Consider the following 14,162-nt stretch of genomic DNA (forward strand, 5'->3'; position numbering starts at 1 on the left):
TGAAGAGAAATGGAGGCTTTCTCTCTGAGCTGTCTCGCTCTCTCTACACTTGCCTGACTACTTCTTCTTCTTTTTCTCCTCTTTCTCTTTCTCCCTCTTCTTGTCTTACTTCTTCCTCTTCTTTCTCTTCTTCTGGTGTCTTACCCGACGTCTCTTTCTCTAGTATCCTTTTGCGGATTCTTTTCTCTCAAGAGGCAGCGAAGAGAAAGAAGCACAAACAAGACGAAAAGAAAGAAGAACCTCACACTCATGGAGACGGACGTGTAAAAAGACAGGAAATCCCGTCTTCTTCTTCTTCTCTTCTTCTCTTGCCAGGTCATCACTATGAAGAGAGAGAGAAAGAAACGCTACCTACAGTCTCGGATTTCTTCACATTGAAGATTCTCTCTTCTTATGCTCTTACGCTCTGTCCTCTAGACCTTCTTGTCACCCTAGGAAGAGTACCTGTTCTCTCAAAGCTCCATGAAAAGCTTCTCTCTTTGAAGCACAAGTTTCCCGTCTCTCATCCTCTTCCCCCGGGCTCTTCTCTCGACCAGAGAACTCCCTTGTCTTCTTTCATCGAGCCGATCGGTGCGGAGTTTCTTCCTTTGTCGAGAAGGCATTTCTCTCCTTTCTTCTCTGCGCATCGAAATCTTCTTCTCTCGTCCCCTCGTGAGAAACATGCAGAATCTCCTGAAAGAGAAGAGACAACTCAGGAGAGAGAAGGAAGAAAGAGAAGAAGAGGGATTGAAGATGAAGATGAAGAAGAGAAGGATCAAAAGGTAGATGAACCTTCTTCTTCTACTAGGTCGAGCGAAAGTCTTGCTTCTTCTTCTTCTTTCAATTCTTCTCTCAGTCCGCCACGTTGTCGGTGTTCTTTCTCATCTTCGTCTTCTTCTTCTTCTTTCTTTCCTCTGAGCTCGATAGGGCTGACTCGCGGTATGGTGTATGATCTAGTGGGAGTTCTTCTCTTCGTTGAGATGCAATCGCTGTCTTTTTCTTCTTCTCCTTCTTTCTCTCTTCTTTCTTCCCTTTCTGTAGAGAGGAGAAGGATAGACAAAGAAGAGAGAAGAAGATCTGCACCTCTCTTGTCTCCTGCGCAGTATACTGAAGAGCCTTCCCCCCTACAGGATGGCAACTCCGAACATCGCCTTATATACGGAGAATTGCCGGCTTCCTCTTCTTCAACGACTTCATCGAGAAGAGAGGAAGAGAAGAAACAAGACGACACCTCTTCACACGTGAACGGCTTCTTATCTAGAGAAGAGGAAGAAGAAGAAGAGAGAATAAGAATCGAAAGAAAAAGAAGAAGAGAAGACTTTTCTTCTTCGTCATCTCTTTCATCCTCCCTGCCTTCTCTCGTTCTCTTTCTCTTGACATCGGGCAACTGCCTATGCTATATCAAGATCACGCCACCTTATACGAGTCAAGGGAAGAATCTGACGAGAGAGAAAGTAGAGAGAAAGGAATGGACTACACGGCTGTCTCATTTTCAGAATCTCATCGTAGGAGGCTTAACACGAAGCAAAGCAAGTAGAGAGAATCCTTCTTATCGTTCTTTCCCGTCTTCTTTTTCGTGTAATCCACGGAGTCATGCTTCCTTCCGCAAAGTTGAGAAAGATCAACAAGTGAGAGGGAAGGATAGAGAGGAAGAGGAGGAGGAGGAGAAGAAGAAGAGAGAAGAGAGTCTTTCAGGTCGGTGGGTCGTATTGCAGAATGTGGAGTATGAGGATACAGACCACCATCTAGGTATCTTCAATTTCTCTTCTTCTATTCCTCGTGTCAAAATCTCTTCAGGCTCTCTATCTTCTCTTTCTTCTTCTCTTATGCGAGACAGGGTTCTCTACACTTCTGGAGGCACAAGAGAAGGACAAGGAGAAGAAGACAAGCAAGAAACTAGAGCGACTTATGGAAGAGAGAGATGGAGAGAGAAGAAGGGGAGAGAGAAAGAAGAAAAAGAAGAGGGACGGAGGAATGCAAATGGAGAGGCGAAGTGTTTAGTGAGAAGTAGAATAGGAAAGAAAAGAAATGAAGGATCCGAAGACTGTGAAAGCTCACAAAGAAGAAGAGGAACAGAGAGAGAGAGAGGAGGCGCATGCAAGGGAGATCTCCCGTCATCTAAAGATGATAACGAAGAGATAGAATCCACCGAGAAGAAAGAGGAAGAAGAAGACGAGAAGAAGGAGAAGCTAGGGAAGTTGATGAATGAGAAGAAGAGCTCGCCTTCTGTCAACTTAAGGCGAGGAGCGATTCGACCTAGCGCTTGTGTATCAAGAAAGAGAGAGAAAGAGAGCTCCTTGCAGATGAAGATCGAAGGAGAGAAAAATCTCCCAGAAAGCGTTAAGAAAGAAATAGAATATCTTGATACAATGTTTTCTACCGCGTCTAGAGAAGACGAGGGAGAGAGGAGAAGAGACAAAGAAGAAGAAGAAGAAAGAAGAGAGGGGGAGAGTAAAGGAGAAAAAGAAACGGGAGAAAGACGCACCAAAGAAAGAATTGACCGCTGGAGAGATAAGGAACAAGAAGAGAGAGAAGGAGAAGGAGGAGAAGGAGAAGGAGGAGAAGAAGAAGAAGGAAGAAGAAGAAAGGAAAGAAGAAGAAAAGAAGAGCAAGAAGGAGAATCGAGTCCTGTAAGCGGAACATCAGTAGGCAGGAGGAGGAGGAGTATGTGTAAGATCTCTTCCCCTTTCCATAAACTCGTTCTAGCGTGTGAAGTCATCCATAAAGCCTTAGGTTCTTCTTCTTCTACTTGATCTTTTTCGTCTCATACACAAGAGGTGTCTTCAGGATAAACTCACGAGAGCTCTAAAGACTTCGTGCCTCTACCTCTCGCAACTCCGGCGTCTGTTCTCTCTCTCTATATCGAATCGATCTATCTTCTCTTCAATCTATGTTCAACCTATCTTCAATCCATTTTAGTCTGTCTATCTATCTCTCTATCTGTCGTCGCTCTGTGCTTCCGAAGATTTCTTTCTTCTTCTTCATCCTATCAAATCTCTTCTCAAGGGCAAAGCCCTACCCTTTCAACCCTCAAGAGAAAAATCTACATCTCTCTCTCTCCTCTCTATCTCTAGTCTATCTTTAATCTATCTCTAATCTATCTGTCTCTCTGGTCTATCTAGCATTAATCTTTCTTTAATCTATCTTGAGTCTATCTAGCTTTAATATCTCTGTCTATCTTCTTGTTTCATTAAACGCGTTGTGGACGGAGGGCTAAATTTCCTCTCTTTCTTTCTTTGTCTTTTCCTTCTTCCCTTTCTTTTTCTCTCGTTTGTTCTCTCATCTTCTTTTTATCTTTCTATCCTCTTCTCTGTCCCAGAAGTATCACCTCACTCACTGCTTAGCTCCCTCTCTCTATGTAGATGCATGCAGTGACGACTGTGCCCTCTAGTAAGAGAAAGATGGGTATGGTCCAACGAAAGAAAAGAAGAGAGGGAGAAGATGAAGGAAAGGGCGGGGGGAGAACAGGAGGTTGAATGAGAGAAGAGAAGAGAGGGAGAAGATGAAGGAAAGGGGGGGTAGGAGAATAAGAGAGAGAGGGTGAAAGAAAAGTCTTGTTGTGTGATTTGTATGGAATGGTGTAGCTGACTTGTGTTATCTATCTATCTATATATGTATGTATATATATATATGTATATATATGTATAAAGAAGCTAAGAGAAAGAGAGAAGAAGAGCCTTTTTTCCCATTTTCTTTTCTTCTGTTCAAAACCGGCCCTTATCTCATTCTTCTTTATCTTTTGGTGCTCTTCCAAGCTTTTTTACCTTTTCTCCAGTATCTTGTTTACTTTCAGAAGACTCACGAGACGGCCTTCCCTTTCTTTCCTTTTCTTTTTCTTCATCTTCATCTTTTCGGAATGAGACAGATCAAAAGAACACATGTTATGCTTCCAGATGCTCTAAGGTAGAAAATACAGAGGTTGAAGAGAGGTATATCTCGATCGACTGATAGAGGCAGAAGAGTAGGTAGACCGTCACCCTAGCTGTGTGGTGTTGCATTGATCGATGCTAAGAAAGAGAAGTAAGTCTCTGCGGCCACAAAAGGCTTCGATTCTTCCCGTTAAGATCTGGCAAGATCAATCAAGTCACAAAGAGGCGTTTTAATTCGATTCTTATTCTATTCATCTAGATCACTCCTATTCTTAAGGTCACCCCTGTCTTCCCCCCTCTCCGCTTGCCGGTCATCTCTTTGTCGCTTGTATGAAGTGTATCACATGGCTGTTCTCTCTCGAGCTCCTCTACTTCTCTATGGCTATTGACGCTGAACTGAGCTCTCGCATACCTATTACGCTTCTTATGTGCCTTTTTTAGGAGAGGTAGAGCGATACATCTCTATGGGGATCGGTAGAGCAGCCAGCCTTATAGAGAGCCTTACGGGAAGCTGTCTATCTATAGAGAGAAAGAGAGATATAAATAGGTCGGTATCAATCATCATATACGTAATTACTGAAGGTGTAGTGGGTCATGTGGGGGATAGAGAATGATGTGTATAAGAGTTTGAGAACTCATCTGCATGTATGTCTCTAAGGACTCTTCTCCTTCGGCAGAGAAATGTGATCTTCTCGAGTGTCTTAGATGGAGGAAAGATGAGAGAGAGAAGGATTTTAGCACCGTAGCTCAGTGGAAGAGTGGGGGGCTCATAACCCCCAGGTCCATGGATCGAAACCATGCGGTGCTACTAGAAATTCTGCGCTACGATTCATTCAGTCCTCTTACTTACATCGGGCACCCAAACTTCCTCCTACTGACAACTGCTTCCTTCTACACCTTCTCTCTACAGCTTCAGATGATATACCTGTTACTTAAAAGAATCTCTTCGATCGCTTCACTTTACTCTCTCTATCATCTCCATCTGCCTGCAGCAAGTTGGGCACTGAGGTGTGCAGCGAAGGAGTCCTTCCTAGGAAAGAGATTCTTCATGAAGAAAGAATACATTTTGAATGAAAGAGATATATTCTCACTTAGTGACATAGGGGAAACTGAAGCTGTAGAGAGAAGGTGTAGAAGGAAGCAGTTGTCAGTAGGAGGAAGTTTGGGTGCCCGATGTAAGTAAGAGGACTGAATGAATCGTAGCGCAGAATTTCTAGTAGCACCGCATGGTTTCGATCCATGGACCTGGGGGTTATGAGCCCCCCACTCTTCCACTGAGCTACGGTGCTAAAATCCTTCTCTCTCTCATCTTTCCTCCATCTAAGACACTCGAGAAGATCACATTTCTCTGCCGAAGGAGAAAAGAAAACTTGGAAAGGTACATACACATTCAGAGATAGATACTTCAGCTCCTTCCCTATCATTCAGTCATACGCGGCCTAGCACAAGTAGATACATAGACACATGTAGATAGATCTTCATACATGTAGATCTCTCCGGTAACGATATAAAGCTATCTATCTCTCTGTAGATAGGCGTGCTTGGGAGATGTATTGAAGCTGGCTGTTCCTTTCTTTCTATGAGCTTTGATCGTCTGTGACTTCGATTCTTGTATTGAGCCACTGGCTTTTTCTTCTTTCTTCAAGGCGTCTTTGTTTGCATCTTGTTCTCTCTGCCTACTAAGCCTGCAAGGGAGAAATACGTCAGGAAAGTCTACTGGAAGGGGCTCTACAAGGATGCGAAGTGGGAAGATGAAGAAGCAGATAAAAAGACCATACATATACGGATAAATACATCCAGACCTATATAGAGAGACATGGATAGGCGTGGCACCTACAAAGAAGTCTTCACGTCTTTGAACAGATAGATAGATAGATTAAAGATAGATAGATTAAAGATAGATAGATAGATTAAAGATAGATAGATTAAAGATAGATAGATAGATAGATAGATTAAAGATGGATATATATATATATATGTGTTCACTGGGTTCCATCTCCGCCAATCGATTTGAACAAGAGAAAGAGAAAAAAGGCTCGCTACAGGAGGAAGATACTAGATGTGATGGAAGCTCTTGAACGTGAACGAGAGGAGAGAAAGTTTGAGAAGAGAGAAGTTCGTTACGTGATGGGTGCTGTATGAGTTAGGGGCGTAGGGCATCTCTTCATCCGAGAAGAATCAGAAGAAGAAAAGGATGTGTTCATGAACTCTATGTATCGACAGTTAAAGCACGCTATTTCTCCATAGAAACAAGAAAAGCTTTTGTCTTACGATGAAAGCCTTTCCTGTGGCATGCACATAGGACTCCCTGAACCAATTCTGATGTACGCGAAGCAGAACAAGAGAAGAAGCACAAAACAGAGAAAGAAAGAAAAAAGTGATTCGAGGCAAAGTAGCAGGCTGCATAAGGAAAGATGGTGCGTAAAGAAAAGATGCTGCGAGGTCACTGAAGATATGTGGAAGATGGCTTTGACCAAGTACCATCATGAGAGTGGGATGTCTACGCCCCTCTCTTCTTCTCAACAGGTTCGCGTCGATGTAACTACCCAGGGTGAAGGCTTGATGGATATCTTGACTAGAGAGAGTGTAGTGATACTTCTTCCTCGTCTTGTTTAGAAAGACATGAGAAGATCGAGGGCAAATACGATTGTTTCTTCTTCTCTTCGCATCTCTTCTTTTGAGAACCTTTCTCTCCGGCGGTTTCGTTAGATTCTTGTACGGAAGCAGGAGGAAGAAATCAAGAAGACTGTTGAAGGTCTCTTCCCGCTCAGAGTGTCAGCGGGAAGTGACTGAATGAGCGCTCTCAACCCTTTAAGAAAGTGAGAAGAGTTGTGGAAAGCGGTTTTGCCGGTAGGAAAAGCAGAGTGAAAGACATGAGAGATGGAAGGGAAGAGCTAGAATGTAAGAAATTGAAGTAACTTAGACGGTGCCATCAACTGTAGGCACCACCCACTCTCAGACGTACCGGTAATCGAGGTGTACATACACCTGAAGTCATGAACCACGGCACCCTCGGACTAAGGTAGGGAATCGCCATAGGGTGTTAATATGCTATCGCCTTTATGAAGACTTCCGTGAGACTTGAGATGTGACTAAAAAGAATCGAGTTTAAAGATTCTTTAATGAAATCCAAATCATCGATACGACTAAGAAGTCACTACCTCTCAGAGCTAACTTATCGATCCTCTCCCATACAAGCAGACACCTGATGACTCCCGACGGTCTCTACCACTTGGTTGATTTGATCTTGTGAATGATTCTCCTCTATGTCTCTAGCTGTTCTCCTCTTTCGGTCTTCCTTCTTTCTTCTCTTTTCTAAAGACACGCATGTCTCACACGAGACAGGATGTCTGTCGATCCTGGTGTATCGCAAGACGCTTGAAGAAGAATCATACAAGTACAGAGATTGATTGATATATAGATCGGAGATAGATACACTACAGTTGATAGATACACAAACAGACTGACAGATACTTATGATATAGCGAGGTGCAGATAGGCAGCTGATAGATAGGTAGATCGCTATGCTCGTTTCCTTCTGATAAGAGCTCCAGCATCCAGTGAATGGATTTCTTTAAGAGGTTTCTGCAAACCATAGAAGGCCTCAGGCATGATGCTGTCGATGATCTATGCCATAGAATGCTAAGCAATACAGCATTCTATGGCATAGATCGTCGTCAGAGGGATAGAAGACCAGGAGGACGAGAGAACAAGAAAATCTTTCTCTCTTTCTTCTACGTTGAGATCTAAGAATGTGGAGTTGAGGGAGTTGTATGGATGGGAAAAAGAGCCGAAATGACTTAATTCTTCACAGGGAGAAGATCTGACGAGGAACAAGAAGCAGAAGATCGAAAACTCTTATTCTCCCGTCATCGTATTCGCCCCACCCTTCGTCTAGTTGCTACTGTCCCACTGACGACTTCGTCGTCTTTTCTTCTTTACCGCCGCAGTTCCAGGAGTTGAATTCGCACCTCTCCTTCCCTTCTCGGGTGTACATACACCGGAAGGTAGGTCTCGTCTTGCTTGACTATTACGCGTATCTAAATCGTGATTTTTCCTTCATCCCGATTGTGTTTCTTGTGCATGTCTTTTCTTCTTATCTATTCAACATCGAAGCATGTACAGCTAGCTAGCCAGACACGTTTTCGAGATGCCCGAAAGGAAGTAACACATCGATCGGAGGTGTCACAGCAGGAGCAGCAAGCGAGGTGGGTGGACGATGTGGAAGAAAGGCTTCTTCTTCCTCCTCCTCCACACATCGCGCACGCTGAGCCACCATTATCGACGGGAGAGAAGCAAGCAAGCCAGCAGTTCACCACCCGTACAAGCCGTCGTATCTATTCAAACACGAGAGAAAGAATCCTTTTATCTATGGATAAAGACTGCTATCTTATCTTATTTGAAAGGGAGAGAAGGATGAAGGAATTGCTTAAGAAAGAACGGAAAACTTAGACGAAAAAGAAAAGAAAGAAGCCTTCCCCAACCCGTAGAAGGAGAGAGGGACTGGTGCTTGATTGATTTATCGTCGCCGTCATCTTTCATCTATCCAAGACAGCCAGCCATCCAGAAGGGTCAGCAATCTCTCTCTCTCTTTCTTTCTTCCAGAGAGACTTCATCTTCTTCTTCTTCTTCTTTTCACATGAGAGAGAGATCGTCTTCGACGGTGAAGAACGCTAGCTTCTATCGGTCTGTCTAGCCATGTATGGATACCTCGCCGGATTTCTTTTCTTCTCAATTGTCATGCAGGCGCGCTGGGGCGTGTTCTTCTCGGGCAAAGACTTTTCATGTTTGCCTTTAACAAAGAAAGAAAAAGGTGGATAAATGAAGGTTTCTAGCGGCTCGGATAATTCATTCTTTCTCTGATCTTCGAAAGGCTTTTGTCCCGGGGCTCCTCGCTTTTTGTCTAGCTGTAAGAAGGAAGTCTTCGCTTTCTCCCTCTTCGGTCCATCCATTCTCACATCGTCAGACTCAAGAAATCCTTTCTCTTCTTTCTCTCCTCGTCTCTCTTTCTTCTTTCTTTTCAAGGCTTGTTCTCGCCCTTCTCTATATCCGCGGGGCTTTGTCCTTCCGTTCTTTCTTCCTTTTTATTTTAGCTGGAAAAGGAAAGCTCGATGTTAAGAAGATCGGAAGTGAAAGTGGTTTCGCCGCTATGAATGAATTTTCTTCTCGAAATTTTGTCTAGACATTTCTTTGGGGTGTCTTCTTTCATTCTTTGACTGGCTCTTTTTTCCTTCTTTGGAAGACAAGCATCGCGCATATCTTTCTCCCGGCATCTATCTTCGACGTCCTCTCAGGGAGCTCATCGATCGACTCAAGACGAGTATTGGGATAGGTGTACATACACCTCGAGTTTGTCTCTCTCTCCCTTTCTCTTTTCTTCTTTTTTTTTCCGTACGCCATTCGTTTCCCTTCTCTCTTCTTACGAATTCGGACGTTGTCTACTTTTCAAGTCTCTTCCCCTATCTATCTTTACCTATCTATCTGTCTGTCTTCGACCAATCTATTCATCCGTATAAACTCATCTATGTGTATATCTGTATCTGCAAGAATGTCTACCGGTTCTCACCCCTTGGCTTAATAGGGATTGATGCTCCTTCTATTTCATCTACCTTTTCAGGTGTATGTACACCGCCACATCACATCCACCTATTTGAATGAAGAAAGAAAGACATCTCTTTTCCTGCATGTTAACGGTGATCCTCTCTCTTCTTCGGTGAAGAGTTTCTCTTTCTGCCTCGTCTTCTTTGTTCTTTTTCTTCATTTCTTCCTGCCACCCTCCGTTCAAATCGATGGTCAATCACCTCTCTGCGCCTTTTCTTCATTCTTGGGAATTCTTCTTATCTGTTGTTTCCTTTCTTCCTCTTTTTCACATCTTTTAGAGATCTCTCAGTCCAACAGACACGTCCCGAACTTCATCTCCACCAGCTTATCAGCCCTCTCTCTCTCTCTTTCCACATTCTCTCTCTTCTTCCTTTCCTGTCTCTCTCTCCTCTTCTCTCTCTCTCTCTTCTTCATAATCTCCTGTCTCTCCTTTCTGTCTTTCTATATGAGTTTGAGAGATGGCGACAGTAGGCAAAAAGGCTGCAGGAGGGGGAGGCGCAGGAGCGGCGAAGAAGAAAGTCCAGAGACAGTATTCTGCAGTAGAGCTCGGCGATTACTTGATAGGATCTGTCGTTTTCGTCAGAGAACCTGAGAAAGAAGAGCTCTATGTTAAAGCAACTGTGAAAAGTATCAATGGAACGCAGCTAACTGTCGATGTGGATGGGGCCTCGAAGACGGTAGATGTCTCAGATTGCTTAAACGCCAACGTAGGACTCGATCCCTCGACCGTTGTGGATCTTTCCAAGCTTCCTCATGCAAACGAAGCATGTGCTTTAGAAGTCTTGAGAGAAAGATATGTACGAGATCTCATATATGTAAGTTCATCTCTTGCGCTCTCTTTCTTTTCTTTCTCCTTTCGATTTCTCTCTTTCTCGCTCTTTCTTCGTCTACACCTCCTTGCCTTAGATGTATTCTCATCTCTTCATTCGTCTCTCCTCCTGAAGAGAGAGAAGTTGTCTCCACTGTGTATGTGAGAAAGCTTCGCCCTTGGAGATTTGTGTATGGGCCCCCTCTCCTCTCCATTTTCTTCTTCTTTCGATCGTCTTTCCGAGATCTCTTTCGAGAGGACGCACACGTCCAGAGCTTCTCTCGCATCTTCTCCCTTTCCCTTCTCATTTCTCTACAGTGTCTATAGGACCTACGAGCGAGCTGCGGGTCTCTCTCTTATAGCCAACATAGGCATCTTAGCTAGCTGCGTCTATCGTGTCCTCTCCGTTCTCTTCGTCCATTTTCTTCTTCTTTTCACGCTTCTTTACTTCTCTTATTCCTCCTTCTTTTCTTTCGGTCCTTTCTGTACCCAAGCTCGCCTACGGTAATGTACACCTACCTACATCTCTCCATAAATTAAAGATAGATAGATAGATTAAAGATAAATAGATAGATAGAGATGGACAGTTAGGTGTGTATGTGTATGCTAGATACAGAGTGAGTGTAGAGACAGGTGACTTGGAAGCACCACCCAAAATAGTCCTTTGCTCCTTCCTTATCCGTAGAATGCTTCTTTCTCTTCATCTCTTATTTCTCCTATTTTCTCCGTCTTCCTCTTCTCTCTTGCGCTGCCGTCTGTCTTTCTTCTCTATCTTTTCACTGGATCTCTCTTTAATCTATCCCTCTGTCTATCTGTCTATCTGCCTGTCTTTGATATATCTCTATCTATCTCTAATCTATCTATCTCTCCATCTATCCACCTATCACTAATCTACCTATCTATCTCTAATCTCTCTATCTCTCTATCTTTATCTCTCTATCTATCCTTACTCTCTCTGTGTTTAATCTCTCTATCTATTTATCTCTCTCCTTGGCTGTCTATCTCTTTCTTTGCTTTTTCTTGTTCCAGACCTACGCAGGTCGACTTCTAGTAGCAATGAATCCCTTCAAGCTTATTCCTGGTCTGTATGAGCCATCCAACATTACGAAGTATCAAAACGCAGATACGTCCAGAGGCTTTCCTACGGATGTGCCTCCTCATACATACGCCGTGGCTCAGACCGCTATGGATATGCTCCGCATCACTAAGGAAAATCAGGCCTGCGTTGTCAGTGGTATGTCTACTCAATAGGATCACCTACACACATATGCAGAAAGACAGATATGCATCTACGCATCATATCTACATACATGCGCAGTGTCTCTCTCTCTCTCTCTCTATATATATATATATATATGTATGGCCACCTACGTCGACATGCTCCTGTCAATAAGATCACCTACACACATATGCAGATCTATGATGAGTGTGTATGTAGGTAGGCGTTGACTTGAGATATTAGGGGAGTGGACGAGGTTCGTCATGTGAAGATAAATTTTGCACTGCCGGTGCTCGTGTCTCTTATCGTGCTAGAGACGACGGTCCTACGCTTTCATGCGGAGGCAGTGTAAGATGAAGATCATACTACCTATCTGACCTCCTCTTTCTATTATAGATGGAGATATATAGGTAGAGAGGTAGATATAGGTGTACATACATGTAGATATGTCTGTATTTCCTCTGTATAAAGAGTTACAGAGATGCCGCGATAGAGGGCCGTACTCCACGCTGGGCACACAGAGATTCCTGTAAGAGCTATAGACACGCACAGAGAGAGAGACAGAGACAGAGACAGAGAGAGACATACACACAGGCTCAAGTGATCTATCTATCTATCTATGTATCTATTTTTCTATCTTTCATCTCCCTATCTGTTTATACCGAGCGAGAGATAAAGACGCCGGGGAGATTTCCATTCATTCTTTCCCTGCTTCTTTCATCTTCCGCGTGTGTGCTCGCTCCTGTCCGTGTATGAATGTGTATACTTACATATGTCGATCTATATAGATATTTATAGCTATATGTGTGTCTCTGCAATTTCTATAGTGTTTGTTCGTGCGGGGCTTTCTGTCACTGCAGTGAATGAATGCCTTATCTCTCTCTCTTTCTTTCTCTCTCTCTCTCTCTTTTCCTTCTTGCTTCTCTCTCTCTCTTTCTCTGTCTCCTTCTACTTGTCTGTCTTCTCTCCTCTCTGTCTCTTCGTAGGCGAGTCAGGAGCAGGTAAGACGGAGACTGCTCGTCAGCTTATGCAGTATTTTGCGACGTCTAAGTCTGGGACAGGAGGAGCGAAGATTCAAGAAATTATTCTCGGCGCAAACCCTCTTCTCGAAGCCGTCGGAAACGCAAAGTAAGAAAGACACCCCAGCCAGTCTACCGAAATCCACGCAACCTAGAAAGAAAGAAAAAAAGGGAAAGAATGAATGAAAGAATGAAAGAAAGAAGAGAATTTCCAAGAAGAATAAGAAGAGTAACACACTCACGGATACTCCACTTTCATCCTCTTCGTCAGATGGTCGCCTCATACCTCTGTATCTTGTTGAGTTGATCTATCTATCTGTCTATCTAACTTCAATCTATTCATCTATCTATCTATCTATCGACCTATCTATCTTTACTCTATCTATCTATCTATCTTTAATCTATCTATCTATCGTTAATCTGTCTGTCTATCTTCAGTGTATTTATCTATCTATCTATCTTTAATCGATCTATCTATCCATCTATCTTCAATCTGTCGATCTATTCATCTTTAATCTATCTATCTATCTTCAGTGTATCTATCTATCTATCTCCGATCTATCTATCTATCTCGAGTGTCTATTCTTTGTATCATTATCTTTTAGGTCTCTCTCTCTTTCTCTCACCTTCTATGTGTATGCCTATGTTGTTCATGCCTCCTCTCTACTGTATAGACCTCCACCTAATAGAGAGCTTCTTTCTCTTTCTCATTCCTTCTTAATCCCCGGTTTACATTCTTGACTAACAAGCTCTTCACTGTTGGGCGAGGTCTGCTTTCTCTTCTTCTTCTTCTTCCTCTTCAATCTTTTCTCTCTCTACCTACAGATTGATCTCTATCAAGACAGACTGCCATTAAAGAGGTGTCTCTAGCACATCCCTTCATTCAGTAGATCTCTTTCTTTCGTTCTTTCTTTCCATCGTTCTTCTCTCCCTCTTGGAGGTTTTTCTTTGCATCTCTTTCCCAGTATCCTCCACTCCTTCCTTCTCTTCTCTCCTCTTCTTTTCTCTCTGTCTCTCTTTAGAACCCTTCGCAACAATAATTCCTCCCGCTTCGGTCGTTTCGTCATGTTGGACGTGGCGCCTACAGGAGGTATCCATGGAGGCGTGATCAGTAGCTATATGCTTGAACTTTCTCGGATAGAATTCCAGGGACAAGGAGAGAGAGGGTACCATATCTTCTATCAAATGATTAAAGGCCTCAAACCTGACGAGAAAGAAAAATGCTTTCTAAAGAAAGCAGAAGACTATGAATTTCTCAACAAGTCCGGGTGCTATGAGGTCGAGACCGTGAATGACCTAAAAGAATTCGAAGATGTGCGGCAACAGCTCAAGTAAGGTCAAATGAAAGGATACAATTGATAATGAATAACCTCTCTCTCTTTCTTTCTTTCTCGGTCTTCTTTGTTTCGGTTTAGCTTTCATCTCTTCTTTCGTCTTAGTGGGAAGGGAAGCTTAGGTCTACTCCTTACTGTTCTACTGTATCACGACTCTATAGTCTGGAGAGAGAGGGGATCGGATCTATCTCGCTCTCTCTGCATGTCCTGCTTTCTCTCTTTCTTTCTCTATCTATCTATCTATGTGTGTATGCGTGTCTGTTTCTCTCTTTCTCTCTCCTTCTTTCTCTTTCTCTTCTTCTTCAGATAGATTAAAGATACATTAGAGATAGA

General features: G+C 43.2%; 1 protein-coding gene across 1 annotated transcript in view; it reads left to right on the forward strand.

Moving 5' to 3' along the window:
* The first annotated feature begins 8,176 nt into the window (after positions 1–8,176).
* Positions 8,177–14,162, forward strand: part of CSUI_005856 (myosin h) — an 11,571-nt gene continuing 5,585 nt past the window's right edge. Inside the window, exons 1-4 of the mRNA XM_068066024.1 lie at positions 8,177–10,264; positions 11,287–11,491; positions 12,463–12,604; positions 13,518–13,826. Coding sequence (XP_067922000.1) covers positions 9,908–10,264; positions 11,287–11,491; positions 12,463–12,604; positions 13,518–13,826 — 1,013 coding nt within the window. The 5' untranslated portion in view covers positions 8,177–9,907. The remainder of the gene's footprint in view (positions 10,265–11,286; positions 11,492–12,462; positions 12,605–13,517; positions 13,827–14,162) is intronic.

Source organism: Cystoisospora suis (assembly GCF_002600585.1).
Source record: "Cystoisospora suis strain Wien I chromosome Unknown contig_2877, whole genome shotgun sequence".
Classification (NCBI taxonomy): Eukaryota; Apicomplexa; class Conoidasida; order Eucoccidiorida; family Sarcocystidae; genus Cystoisospora; species Cystoisospora suis.